The 13,875-nt window shown below is 53.9% G+C and overlaps 3 protein-coding genes across 3 annotated transcripts; 1 reads left to right on the top strand and 2 right to left on the bottom strand.

Moving 5' to 3' along the window:
* Positions 1-1,956: 1,956 nt before the first annotated feature.
* Positions 1,957-3,880, top strand: DICSQDRAFT_81865 (protein kinase subdomain-containing protein PKL/CAK/Fmp29; the record flags this gene model as incomplete). The annotated part of the gene is made up of 3 exons (XM_007363286.1): positions 1,957-2,159; positions 2,221-2,834; positions 2,888-3,880. 3 exons carry the CDS (start codon positions 1,957-1,959, stop codon positions 3,823-3,825), a joined length of 1,755 nt encoding a protein of 584 aa, XP_007363348.1. The 3' UTR covers positions 3,826-3,880.
* A 3,921-nt stretch (positions 3,881-7,801) lies between these two features.
* On the bottom strand, positions 7,802-9,379 carry DICSQDRAFT_153502 (uncharacterized protein; the record flags this gene model as incomplete). The annotated part of the gene is made up of 6 exons (XM_007363285.1): positions 9,095-9,379; positions 8,883-9,038; positions 8,685-8,831; positions 8,209-8,633; positions 7,909-8,154; positions 7,802-7,841 (listed from the first exon to the last, which is right to left on the bottom strand). Coding segments are annotated over exons 1-6 (1,266 nt in total), but the record flags the coding sequence as incomplete, so codon positions are not given.
* Positions 9,380-11,043: 1,664 nt separating this feature from the next.
* DICSQDRAFT_167685 (glyoxal oxidase precursor) lies at positions 11,044-12,902 on the bottom strand (the record flags this gene model as incomplete). Its single annotated transcript, XM_007363284.1, has 4 exons — positions 11,044-11,276; positions 11,348-12,150; positions 12,213-12,547; positions 12,603-12,902. 4 exons carry the CDS (start codon positions 12,900-12,902, stop codon positions 11,044-11,046), a joined length of 1,671 nt encoding a protein of 556 aa, XP_007363346.1.
* Between the last annotated feature and the right edge of the window lie 973 nt (positions 12,903-13,875).

Here is a 13,875-nt window from a genome sequence, read left to right as displayed (position 1 = left end):
TGAGCCCGAGACTCCTGATAGTGGTTCTCTATAGTCGTCGCGAAGGTAATGTGCACGCTGCACACATCGCATGTCGTCCTCAAGGACATATGCTGCCGCATCACTTGTCAATTAACACGACGGAGGTGAATTAGCGTGAGGAAGTCAACGACAACGTACTTGTTTCAGCTGCTCCTCATTTCCGAAGGTGTTGATACACGCAGCGCATTTGAGGTGTTCTGGAGTGTCTCTAGACAGTTTTGTGTCATCCGCGGCAGGTTCCGGGGTCGTCATCAGACCACAGCCCCGTAGGTGCTGGCAGGTTTCGGGTTAAATCAGACGAATTGGTGATTGAAATGCGAGGTACCATCACAAGCTCATCGGACCCTCTGAATGCCTTCAAGCAAATTTCACACTTCGGATGAACCGACGACATCTGGTAATGCTCCTCCATAGTCAATGCGGGGAGAAGGTGTGCGACACAAACATCACACGTGATCCTCGCCGCCATATGCTGTGGCAAGGCCAGTTGGTAATGAGCAATGTACCGAAGAATTATCACACCTTCTGTAGCTCTATAGCATCTTCAAAACCCAGTTTGCATGCTGTACACTTCGGATGCTTAGGAGACTGTTGGTAATGGACCTTTTGATCGTCCACGAACTCCTTGCACACCGAACACGGATACATGGACGCTTGGGTCGAACGGTGCGTCGCATGGAAGATTGAACAGTGCTGTAGCCGGCACACGTTGAGATCGGCTCTGTATACCTGTGAGTCTGGGCACTCACCGTGGTGACTCCGTCCCAACTTCCAAAAATCTGGTTGCAAGCTGGGCAGTGGATGAATTTGGATGTCATGCGGTTCGACAGCAGGCCTTCCGTGCCTGCGGGGGTGCCCGATATAGTGACAGTGCTCGTCGAGGCGATTGGCTTGCCGCTCGTAGCAGGTTGGACTGATACAGGAGCGGTCCATTCATGTCCCTTGCTTCTGCCGTGCATCCTACAAGAATCTTCGTTCGTAAACATCTTTCCGCATTGCCAGCAACCGACAGTCTTCCGCTTCGCCATGGTTTTCTCGGGGATGACTAAGATGCAAACGTGAGCGAGTAGAACGATGGAGACGACGTTAGACTGTGAGAATGGTCAAGTTGTTGGTTGCAGGCTTTACCGCAGCACCAAAAGCTTGTAGAAGCGCCTCGCCACTTGCCGAAGTAGAGAAGAACTCACCAGACAGTAGGTTCACATTATTATAATGTAGCTGCATGCTTGGCTTCTCATATGTACATCTTTTCAAACACGTTCAACACCAAGCAGCACGAACGCTTATACCGCGGTACGATGTACCTGATTGGAGACTGATTCTCACGCCTCCTTCGTCATGCTTTCTGAGGTCACCAAAATACGAGATGCACTCACCGACTTTGTTCAAGTTCCTTGTACGATATGTGCCATCCCCATCGAGACGTCTCGTATAGTCAGACTCGCGCTCTGTCACTCCAATTCAGCTAGAGCACGCAACCGTCAGCTGGGCCACACAGTGCGATAACTTGAATGGAGTCGGTTCCGCGCGCGCCGTTTGGGGCCGATTGTAGATTGGCTGCAGCTGGCTTGGGCCTCCGTAAGTCAGATTCCGTGCTGGATGGCCACTGAGATTCGCTTGCTATCGCCCCGTTCTAGGGCTTTGCAGAACGATCACGCGTGCCGGAAAACACGTTCAGATGATTGTGGGGCCGGACCCCATGCAGTGCAACCTCGCTCATCTCTCCTCGCGTGCGCAGAGATCGTTCCTATTTCTCAATGTTTCGAATCAATGCCATGACGTCGATAGAGGTAAAGGTGTGTCGAGGAAGAGAGTGGCAGAGCAGCAATGACCCGTGAACGGCTCGCGGCGACTGGGCGCTGGATTACCTATTGGGGAAATTCCCAGGTATGTTCTTCGACTTTCGTTGTGCAGGGCACTGTCACGTTTATTGGCATGCCGTGTCTTGGAAGCGCGAGGCTCATCTCCGGCTTGCGGACAGTTCCAGTCTCGACGTCTCTACACCGTCCTCGCTCCTCGTTGCGTTCATCATGCTTTAGCGTCTCGAGCTCCATCGCTCGTGGAGTGCCACGTCGCGCATTCTCCATCATCCCGCATTCTCCAAGCAATCTCTTCGACTACACCTCGGGGCGGTGGATGTAAGTCTCGTACATGTTGCACTATGACGTACATGTCTGACCCGCATCTTAACGTGTTCAGCATAAATGATGCCCTTCGCCACGCAGAGCGCAGACGTGTGTTCAACGTCGATGGGCTATGTCGACTCGCAGCGCAGTCCGTCGACCGGAGCCCTGATGACATTGTCGACCTGACCAAACTCGCCGAGGGCGGGTTCAACCGTATCTTCCTCATCACCATGCGCGATGGCTTCCAGATGGTGGCGCGTATCCCGTACCCGGCTACGGTACCCAAGGATTTGGCTGTCGCTAGTGAAGCGGCCACTATGGCTCTACTCCGTTCCTCCGGGCTCCCTGTACCTGAGGTATACGGATACTCGCCTGTGCCAGACAACGCGGCAGAGACCGAGTATATCTTCATGGAATTCGTCATAGGGACAACGCTAAGCGACGTATGGTTTGACTTAGAAGAAGAGGAAATCGTTCCAGTCATGCGCCAACTTGTTGAACTCGAGTCGAAGATGATGTCAATCTCTTTCCCGGCTGGCGGGAGCCTGTACTACGCACAGGACTTGGAGAAGTTGGTCGGGACACCGGGCATCCCACTGGAGGACAAGCGTTTCTACGTCGGTCCAGACACAAGACTGCCTCTGTGGTCTGGTAGGAGGTCGCAGCTCGACGTAGATCGAGGACCATGTAAGACGTTTCCTATCTTTTCCATCACTTGCTCAACTAACTGGTGAGTATAGATGAAAACGTTGAAGCCGCACTCGCGGCACCAGCGTACAAGGAACTGGCTTATCTGAAGCAATTTGGTCGACCGCTGTTGCCTTTCGAGCGTATGAGGAGGGAAGCGTACCGGTATCAGGAGCAGCCGCCGTCGGATCACATCGAGAACCTGAACCGCTATCTCCTGATCGCGCCGTCACTCATACCCAAGAACCCGGTCCTCGGTCGTTTCTGCATCCGCCATCCCGATCTGCAGTCCGGTAATATCATCGTTTCGAGGTCGCCAGACTCCACCTGGCGCGTCGTCAGCCTGTTGGACTGGCAACACGCCCCGATCCTTCCCCTGTTTCTTCTTGCCGGTCTTCCCCAACGCTTCCAGAACTACGATGATCCCGTCTCGCAATATATGACGCAGCCTTCGCTCCCGAAGGATTTCGACGAGCTAGATGAGTCTAAGAAGAGCGACGCGAAGGAAGTATATCGTCGCCGCCTCGTCCACTTCCACTACGTCAAGAACACGGTAAAGTACAACAAACTTCATCACGCAGCGTTGAAGGACCCTATGGGCACGCTGCGCCGCCGCCTGTTCGGTCATGCGAGTGACCCATGGGAGGGCGAAACGCTCGCGCTCAAGGTCGACTTGATAGAAGCAACGGAGAACTGGGAGACCCTTGCGGGTGGAAGCGCGCCATGTCCTGTCGTGTTTGACCCCGAGGACGTACGCAAGACGATGAAGCTCGATGAAGAACAGAGAGGAGCGGACGAGATCATGGAGGAATTGCGGAACGGCCTCGGCTGCGGGTCGGACGGCTGGGTACCCACCGAGCGGTACGAGAAATCCATGGCACTCAGAAAGCAGATGAAGGAGCATGCGTTGGCGATGGCCACGCCGGAGGAACGTCCTGAGATCGTTGGGCACTGGCCCATGGACGACATGGATGAAGAGCCATACATGTAACTCGTCGAGTACAAAGGTGCGGTCGGAGGAATAGAAGAATGTAGAAAGTGTTCGCTCGCCCTAATTCGTTTGACGTTGACAGCGGCACCTGGTCCCTCGGACTCCCGTCCTCATCTCAAAGTCTACGGTCCAATGAACACGGAGATGAGTATTGCCAGAATACGCTGGCAACTCGCTCGCCATCGTACGTTCCCATGCCACTGCCACATGTCTTCTTGTACAGCCGATTTCGTGAACGAGGCTTGCTCTACATGTAGTGCTCGCATCACATGTAAGGCTAAAGCAGGAGATTGTATGTCACGACAGTCCGGTGTGGTCAAAATCCGAGAGACATCGGCTTGCACCGTGCTTAGACCAATATGGTATCTATCATGTGCAATCGTGTGGCCATCGGCCTCTCGTTCGCCATCGCGCCGTCCGCTCCACATGAAACTGTCTGTCACAGTTAGGCTTCTGTCCTAGGAGCGGCACCGCTTCCACATCTTGGTGGTAGAGATGATCAAGGTAGGGGTGTTAATGCAGAACAGCCTCAGTTGCCCATTGGAGCATGCAGGTCAAAAAATGCTTCATTAGGGTCGTGAGCGTCGTAAGCAACATACAGGATCAGTTCTTCGAGGAAGGAATCGAATGAAGTCAACGTCTGCCAAGCGCCGCTACAGTCGCCGACGAAGACATGGTCCCCGAAAGACACGCCGGCGCATGCTCAACACGGGCGCCCCGATCAAGAACGGGAGAATACAGTGACAGAGAAAAGAAGGCAGATTGATTTCACTGACGTGCCCACAGTGCTGAGAGCAGGGGATAGGGTGGAGGTATGGTCACAAGCAGTGTAGAACCCTTGCTCAGCACCGGGAGCCCCGACGTGAGGGCAACGATGACGATGATTTGGAGGGAAGGGAGGTAAGTGGATGGAAATGATGAGCACAGGCATCTTGAACACCCTCGAGGCCACCTCGAGGCATCGACAGGCACAAAGCATGCGTAGATCGTATCGATCCACGGGGCCGATCCCCAGCCTCTGAGAAACAAGAGCAGGACACGCGGACATACCGGACCTAATATCCGTGCATCAGTAGACTTGTTCTCAGAGCGCGCACAGCTCATAACCTATCTAGCCACCTGCGACTGCCACGTGCAGGGCCTCCTCAACAATGTTCGGAGCGGGAAACCTCATCAGCACTGGCACGATTGGGCCTCGATGTTGGATCACTTCAGGGCGGTGGGCGCTGTCGGCTACGTGGAGAGTTCATAAGCCTCTGATAAGGCACTTCCTGCGCAACCTGCTTGCAAGCTCTCCTCCCTTGACAAAGGCCCACAAATTAAAAAGAAGCTCAGAATGACCAACTATGCAGACGTCCAGGCGGAAATAACTGGCGCGACGTATGTGTCAAGTTCTGCCTCATAGAATCTACAACCTGACGCTTATGCTCCGAGTCAGCGACGGTAGCTCATTGGTCGATGCACGACCGCTGTGCTTGGTGCGTTCCTCATTGGAGCAGTTGGCCTCACAAACGTCTCTGTTAGCAGGTCTAAGACTATGTCTAGCACTGTTTGTCTACGACTTCCTTATCACCTTTGGCGATGAAGTCAACTTGTTTTGGCTGCCTCGACGGCTCAACGGACCCTCGATCCTGTTCTTTCTGAACCGGTACCTCGCTCTGACTGTCCAGTTATATGGCTTTACGCCAAAACCTGCGTCACATGAGGTATGTCCCAACCCACACGCTCACTCGTACAATGCTCAATATTGCCGCAGAGGTATGATCGCTGTGGCTGTCCCTGATGTCTAAAGCTGAGATAGACTTCCGATACAGTGTGAATGCTTGGTACACCGCTTTCGCTGTGATTGCGTCACCCCAAATCATTCCTTGGGCAGGTGCGTGGACTAGCTTCGATGGCATGTATGAGGGCTCAGTATCCGCATAGCATTCTCAGCCCTCAGATCATACGCCTTGTGCCCATCGCCACACAGAATGGCGATTTCGACTGCCGTCTTTGCTCTTTTCTCACTCCCCTTTGTAGTGAATATGATTGTGCCTACTCTGATCCATATCTTACACTATTGGCAGCCCTACAACAGAGTTTCCATTGAAAGGGCGACATAAATTCTGGTTCCTACACAGACATTCCATCGATTGGAGTCGTGGAAGTCGAAAACCTATCAGTGAGAGCCGATGAGATGTGAGTGAACTGGACGCGCGGTTTATGCGACACCATCTAATGCTCTCCATGATAGATGTTGGTTCATACATCATGACTTTGCCAGGCTTGCCGGCTAACATAGTCAAACATGGTGACCTTTTGACAGTATCCGTCGTGGCCCGTTCTTCTCTGATCGGAGCCGATGTAATCGTTATATGCATTACCTGGTACAGGACACGGGAGACTATCAAGATGTCCAAGCGCATCATAGCTGGCCAAAGTAGACAAACCTTTGCAAGCACCCTTCCCCACGATGGTGCGTCGTAACATCGAGCATTTACGGTTTCCGAAGTGTAATCGTTGTGTGTGATGGTGACATAGGGATGAGTTACTTCTTGTAGGTGTCAGCGGCTGTCTATAATTCTGGATGTCCTTCACATCACGTATGAACTACAGGACACTGCTGATACTGAACGGTCTCAGCATCGCATTCGGTCTGACTCTGGAAAGCTCCATTGGGGCACCAATCACGATTCTATCTCTACTTGAAGCTCCGTAGGAAGGCAAGTCAAAACCGTTCTTCATAATGCCGATATATTTCACTGAGTTTGGGTTGGCTACGACCAACAGCGCCGGAGTCACCATTTTGGGGGGAACATACGTGATGATTCAATCCTACTTAAGGAGGGTGCTACAACATTCTCCCCAGCATAACGTCGATCCTCATCTCGAGGTTCCTCATCGACCTGCAGAAGGTCAAGCGCGGGCTAGATGGATCTTCTCGGTCGATGTCAGAGCTCGCGTTCCAGTCTCACGCGTCACAAGACGTCGACGGTTTCATCGGATCCCTCGGGGCCCAGCTCCCATTTCATGATGATCAGTTGAACGAGGATGAAGATCAGCCTTGATCGGAGCCGTTTGGTGGGCGTCTGGGTACCTCCATATCTAGTTGAAGCATCTGTGGTTTCCCTTTGCTGTAGCTCAGGTGTGAAGCGGAGACACACTTTCGCTTCCCTTGTGAACACTGGGAACTCCTGGCCATCCGGTATATACAGTATACCACAACAGAACAGGCGAGTCGGTCGAGGAACGGAAGCCGCCGTGGCCGACTGCGTCGAACAGCCGGGCTTAGCTGCCGTAAGGGGAGCCCGACAGCTGCCCAATCCTCTCCATCGCGTCCAGTTCAGTCGGTCTGCACCTCTCAACGCCGCTCTCGATGGGGATGACATATTCCTGATTGAAATGGATGAATGGGCGTGGTGCGTCCGTGGCCTGTTCAGTTACAGCTTCGACCCAGCCACGTACTCGTCCGTCGCCTCAACACGGTACCCTGTGCCTTGGAGGCAACCCGACACGGGCGGAGAAAGCCGAGGCGCTTTCAATCACGGTGCGAGCTGTCTGATGCCTAAGGTTACAAGTTATCAACACAATTACAGAGGTGTGGCAGCAGGCTGTCTCTCGTGGCCTACAGAGACAATACATAGTGAAGAGACGATCCGATGAGCTGGGCAGATGGTGATCTTGATTCATCACTCGCGTGTGTCAGAGCGCCGACTCCGAACTCGGGGCTTGTGCTGTAAGGGCTCAAGATATACCGGCATCTTTCTCTCTAGCCAGCCTGATAACGCAATCATGGACACGAGGGACAATCAGCGCAAAGGGCGGTCAGCACTCGAGCATGAGATCTGTGAGTCCAACGGAGCAGCGGTATTTGAACGGCTGAAATTTTCAGTCATTGTAAACGGAGAACTCCTATATTGTGTGCCGCGAGCATAGTACATTACGGTCAAACGTTCTATACATCAAGTCTGATGAAGAACGTGCGTTCACAAACGGGACATGCCAAACGCGCTAAGAGCTCCCGAACAATGCACCTAAAGGATAAGCGACATTCCCTTAGCGGAAGATTGCAACAGAAGACAGAGGATCGCCGACGCGCACCCTTCGCAGAACACATGGCCGCATACCGTCGCGATGGGATCCTTGCAAGGGTCTCGGAGGCAGGATCGACAATGCCACGATGGAGAGCTTTCTGGAGCTCGCGATTGTGTCATCGTATTTGGCTCGCTGTCAGCCTCAACTTGCTTTGCGGGCGGCGCTCGGAAAGCTGCGTCCGGAGTATCTGACGGGCCGTTGCTCAGAGCAGAGTGTTGTGGCTCGTCTCTTCCGGACACTGTTTGGAACGGTCTGTTGGTTACAATGAGCATTCGTAGCCCGTCGCTCCCACAGACGATGGCTTACTGATAGAGCGAGCCGCCATGATCCAGTGGGGCTTCTGACTGAGTTGGGGCGTTGGACAGGCTTGCCATCTTCAACGAACCCCTGGATATAGAAGAAACATCGTCCTCGTCCTGCATGACTACAAGACGGTCTTCATCGACATCGACAACAGACGAGGCCTCTCCCTGAGGTTCGTCTCTCTGGGGAAGTGTTATGTACAGAAGGATCAAGGAACAACATATGCTCACCTGGTGGAGTACGTCCTTTTCAGACTGACTGGGGCTGGGGGAGACGGGGAGTTCAATAGCGGCGGCGCCCCGAGTACCCTCTGAATCATTCTGTTCCTCCCTTTGACCTTCGGAACCGAGGGGCTCCAGTAACTCCTCTGCAACAGGTGTCATATCCGCAATTACTGATGGTGATATCAGGCGGCAATCTCTGCTATGCTACAAAGGCTTCAGACTCGACGAGCAGAGATGAACGCGGACAGAAGGTACCATTTCGAGCTCGTCCCGATCCTTCAACGCCTTCGAGCAATTTCCGCATTTGGGGTGTTTTGACGACAGGCGGTAGTGTTCGTCCATTGTGACTGGAGGTACGATATGTTCGTTGCACACGTCACAGGAGCCTCTTCCCGCCAGATGCTGTTGTGACCTCTGTGAACACAAGCAATAGAATGCAAGGACGGCGCCAACCTTCTGGAGCTCCGTAGTATCCTCGAAACCATCGGAACACACCGTGCACTTCGGGTGTTTGGGTGATCGCCGGTAATGCTCTTGCTTGTCCACCACGAATGTCTGACATACGGAACATGGCTTCCATGGTGATGTTGCATGCACGATGGGGTAATGCTGCGATTCCGCCCACGTTGAGTAATCAGATGCGCAGGATAACGAATGTCGCTTACGGTAGAGAGTCCGTCCCAGGTTTCGTACCGCCCGCTACATTCTGGACAATAGAAGGAATCTGATGACAAAGACGAGGCTGGCTTGGTCTGCGCGGAGGCAACAGACCTAGGCAATGCAATGGTCGCATTCGTTGATGCCGGTACAGCGACCTTGTCCGTCGATGTCGTCGGCGTAGTGCTGGTGGGCGGCTGCCACTGATTCTTGCATTTCCAACAAGTGACATTTGGCAGATTCCTATTCTTCTTCCCCATCACTCTATCGGTGCGGCAGGAGGTATCAGCGCGAAGGGAACTGGAGGCAATGCTGGACTCGGCCAAGGAGATGAAGACTTATACTCGTGCAGCGATAAGGTTGACCGCAGCACTGAGAAGCTCTCAAAGGCGCCTCGTGGCTTACCAAGGTCAGACCGCTTCGCGTTAGGAAGCGTTCAAGCACGCACGTCCCCATACTCAACCTCGACAAAACGGAAATGCTTGAACCAAATGGCCCAATCCCTGGAGGGTGGTCGTTTGAAGCTCTGTTGTTCGGGACCCATATACATAAATGACAGCACAGGGATGCTATAATGGTATGCATCAATCCTAAGCTAGAAGATAAGGATGGAATCACGAACAGATGTCAGCATCTTCATGTCGTCGAACGTCTCGCCGCAGCACACAACAAGAACCTGCGATGCTTCGTCTTTCCTCAGGCCATGAATGTCATCATTGACAGAGTAGGAGGAATCAAGATGACTGCGCGAACTCAACCGCTTGCAGTGGAACGCTACCGCAGTACACCATACCTTCCTACATTAGTTTCATTCCCATGCCTCAAAGGGCTAGCCAGCTGAATTTCCCAAGCTGCCCCGCATGATACAAGAGCACGCGGGCAGCATGCTGCAGCACATGCCACCCAACAACTTCGATTTGGAGGATCGTGACCTAGAGCGCGGATATGTGCCACGTCAACGCCTAACGTCATATGTGGAAGGACGAGGGTATTCTCGAGTGGGACCGTGAGCTCTCGACATGAACTTCCTGATTCCATGATAGGGCTACAGGGGAGGCGAAGAAGGTGAGGAAACGATCTCTTGCCAGAAACTCAACCCCTGCTTAGTTGAGCGGGGCCAGAGCATAGACGAGATAGCTGGGGTCTGAAGGGGCATGCCGACGAACATCCAAGGGGGTGCGGAGACGAGTGACGCGAGACAGGACACGGAGTACGCGTGCATGGCACCGAGCGAGCACAAGACAAGGCCACGAAGACGAGCCATGTTGCATGCAGGTTATAACACACGCAGCAGTCGCGGAGGCGATGAAGCCCGAGACTGACAAGAGTGAAAGATGGTCGCTTCTTGCAGCTCGAGCCTCGAGGCATCACGGTGTTGTTGTAGACGGTGTTGTTGTAGACGCCCTGTCGATTGGCGTGAGAAACAGAGATGTGCTTGACCCCAGGACCCCGAAAGTCGGCAGCGGTGACTCCTCGTGAGGCCTAATGGCTCAAGCTTTCTCTCTGTTTCAGCTTCCAGAGTTCTGGCTTTAGTGATTTATTGAAGCTATGACATGCAATCGGTAGGGAAACCATAGACTCTCTCACGCCTGACCCCCGGTGTATGGCAGCTCGCACCCTTGCGCGGCATGCGCAGCACCACCTATTGCCTGTGTGGATCGGCACGATAATACCCCAAGTTGTTTCCTTTAACTGTCAAGCAGTTGAGATAGTTCAGCCTTGAATTGATGTACAAAGGCTCAAGGAGATGGCGAGCTGCGGCACAGCAAGACAGAACGAAACGGAGAATCATGCTGCTGCGGTAGCTATTGATCTACCGGTGAGGATCGACTCTTCCCACCATTTGATTCCCAGCAAGACATGATGGCAGACGAAGTTATCGCTATTTTATAACCTACTACTTGTCAGCGAACTGAGCAGAGTTAACCGGATAAACCGATGAGGCGCTTGCGCTCAATTACTCCAAGGTTGGTGGTGCGTTCCCGCTACCCATCATTACCGAGACACCCTCGCTCGTCACGTCGTTAATTGTCAAGAAGACTGTGGCAGGACCGGGCGGAAAGACCCGACCGCTCGGAGGTGTGGTGAAAGTCAACGACTCCCCGTCATCCGAGATGGTGGCGTCCATGAAGACAAGCCGTGCACCGGTGTGGAAGCCATGGGTGGAGAAGCCGAGGTCCATGAGCGATACTGTCGTCGAGCATCCCGTGCGTCAGCGGTTCATGTTCAGGAGACACTAACAAGACGACCGAGCGGCATACCTTGGATCGTAGCATTGTCGTTACTGAGAGTGTCAGGAACAGATATCGGGATAGTGACGCTGCTGTTGAATGCGAGCTTCTGGGGAGCACTGATGATCGTCGGCCGCTCAACGAACATGAACGGTGGGTCAAGCGTCTGCACCCTGAATTCGCTCGGGAACTTGAAGTCCGGCCCCGTGAAGTTGCTCCCGTTGTTCGGGTTGCTCCCCGCGACGAGGAAGTTCCCCTGTGGCGTCAGCGTGATGCTGGAATGGTATACGCGCGCGATCCCAGAACTCAGCATCCCCTCATTACTGAACCGCTGCCCAAGCGGTGCGGACGGCGTATAGAGCTCGGGTACGAGCACGGCGTTATCCGCATTCGAGTTCCCGACAGGGTCTGCAACGCTCCCGTAACCAGCAAAGCCGGTCCCAGCCCCGTTTGCGATGAGGATTTGGCCGTTGGGGAGGTGGAGGAGCTCGTGTAAGGTGCGGTTCGTGAGCATTTGCTCGACCTCCCAGCCCTTGGCAATGCCCTCGGGCGTGAGGGTAATCCGGGAGCACTGTGATGTCGCAGGAAATTGGCTAGAGAGGTTCTGGACGGGGATACGATCGTCAATGCTTGAACCACCGCATACTAAGACCTCGGGAATGAAGTCAGGAGGAGAGAGAGGCAGGAGGACGGCAGAGCCGTCGGTCGGGTTGGAGACGCGGACGCCGTTCGGGATATCAGGGAGAATAGTCTCGGTGTTAGTTTCGACGTCGTAAATAATCGACTGATTGTTGGCCACCATAAACACAGTGCCGTCGGGCAAGGCAAGAATACTGCAGCGGCACAGAATAAGTCATGACAACATTACGTATCAATTGATGACCTAAATACGCACCGCGGGAACAGGTTCGCAGGCAGACTTCTCTCCAGGAACGCGGACGGACGGACGGACTCTTCCTTACGAGGGAAGAACTCAAAACTGTTGGCGGGATCGATGTTGTAGAACACTGCTTCCTCATGCATGCCCCCCACGATGATGAGACTGCCGTCGAAGATGCGCGCAGCCGAGGGGTACCACCGCTTTTCGAGGAGGATCAGGTTGGGGTCCTCGAAGAGGCTGCAACCCTCTCCCGTGAGCGATGCGCACGGATCGAACAAACGGATCGCCTGAGTTCCAGGCTTGATGGTTGGGTTCCCAGTGAATCCCGTCTGGTCTCCGCCAATGCTCGCCTATAGCCAGCATCAGCTTTGCAGCGCACACTGCAGTCAGACATCTCACACTTACCATTGTTCCATTGCTGAGGAACGCACCGCTGGCACAGAAAGAGTTGGTAATGACGTTCAGGGGTGTGACCTCCGCCGTCTGGAGATTGAAGAGAGCGCCCCATGCGGAGTGGTTGTTGATCTGAAGAGGGTCGTTGGACGCACGGTCGAACCAGAGCGCAAGGTTGGGGTTGACGATGATCGACTCGAGGGCGACGATACCAGACGACTGTGCCTTGAGGTTGAACTGCCAATCTGGGGCGCCAGATGTGGCAGATAACAGGGCTGCAGAAACCAAGAAGATTGAGAGGATAGACCGCATCTTGGCGTGACCTGCTGGGGCGGTCGCAATCGGTCGCTGGGAGGTTTTTATAGCGAGTCCGTCTACGGTCTAAAAGGTTAAGATCATCCTTTACGATTCAGTTGAGCATGACCCGCGCCATGTCCTCAAGCTTCGTGCACACAGGACATGGTCATGAGCTGGGTCGAGGCGCCAAGGATGCTATAACAGAAAGTACACTAAGCTGGCTGGTATGGTACGCGGTCCTATAGCTGCACCCACTATTGTAGTCGCGAAGACCATCGTGGGGTCGCCATGGCTAATTGTAGAGCGCTGCCGCTTGTACGTGCGAGCTTGCTCTGGACAGAAGGAACTAGCTTGAGTAAAGTCATTGAATAGTATCCACCCACCGATGCACGGCCGTGTCAAAATCGAGGCTGAATATGTCTCTAACGTTCACTAGCCTCAAGTTTGAGGGTTGACACAGACGGACACATGATTAAGCTCATCCACGACGTACCTGGGGACTTAGCATGGAACCCCGGCGAGCTACGAGCGCAAGGCCGCCCTGAGAAAGATCAGTCCAGCCCTATGACAGGCAGAATTGTCTCATAGCTGGCGAGCGAAGAAACTCAGCCTATTTCGAGAAGGTACACAAATAGGCAGGACCACTAAGCGGCAAAATTCGGTTCGCAGCGCACAACCAAGTGTCTCGGCGCCACTGGCCGGCCTCGGCGAACGCACCCACCCCTGACGCAGAACGGCTCTAGCTGCCGATTGGAAGAAAGGAGAATGCCAATATCTAGGCATGGGACCCACGGCTTGAAGCTTCGCCTTCTCGCTGCTGCGCTCTTCAACAACCCTGGTCCACCGGGTCCACGAGCCTGCCGATGCCGACCCCGACCCACTAGACGCTCATGTAGTCGCCATGTTTGGCGGTTTCCTGACGACGTCAACGCGTGTCGTGATTCCGGACATGGTAATAGAGCTAAGAAGTCAAGTCTTTCCCCAGGAA

Source organism: Dichomitus squalens, assembly GCF_000275845.1.
Source record: "Dichomitus squalens LYAD-421 SS1 unplaced genomic scaffold DICSQscaffold_6, whole genome shotgun sequence".
NCBI lineage: Eukaryota > Fungi > Basidiomycota > Agaricomycetes > Polyporales > Polyporaceae > Dichomitus > Dichomitus squalens.
The sequence above is the reverse complement of the archived record's forward strand: the minus strand, read 5'-3'. Positions and strand labels throughout refer to the sequence as shown.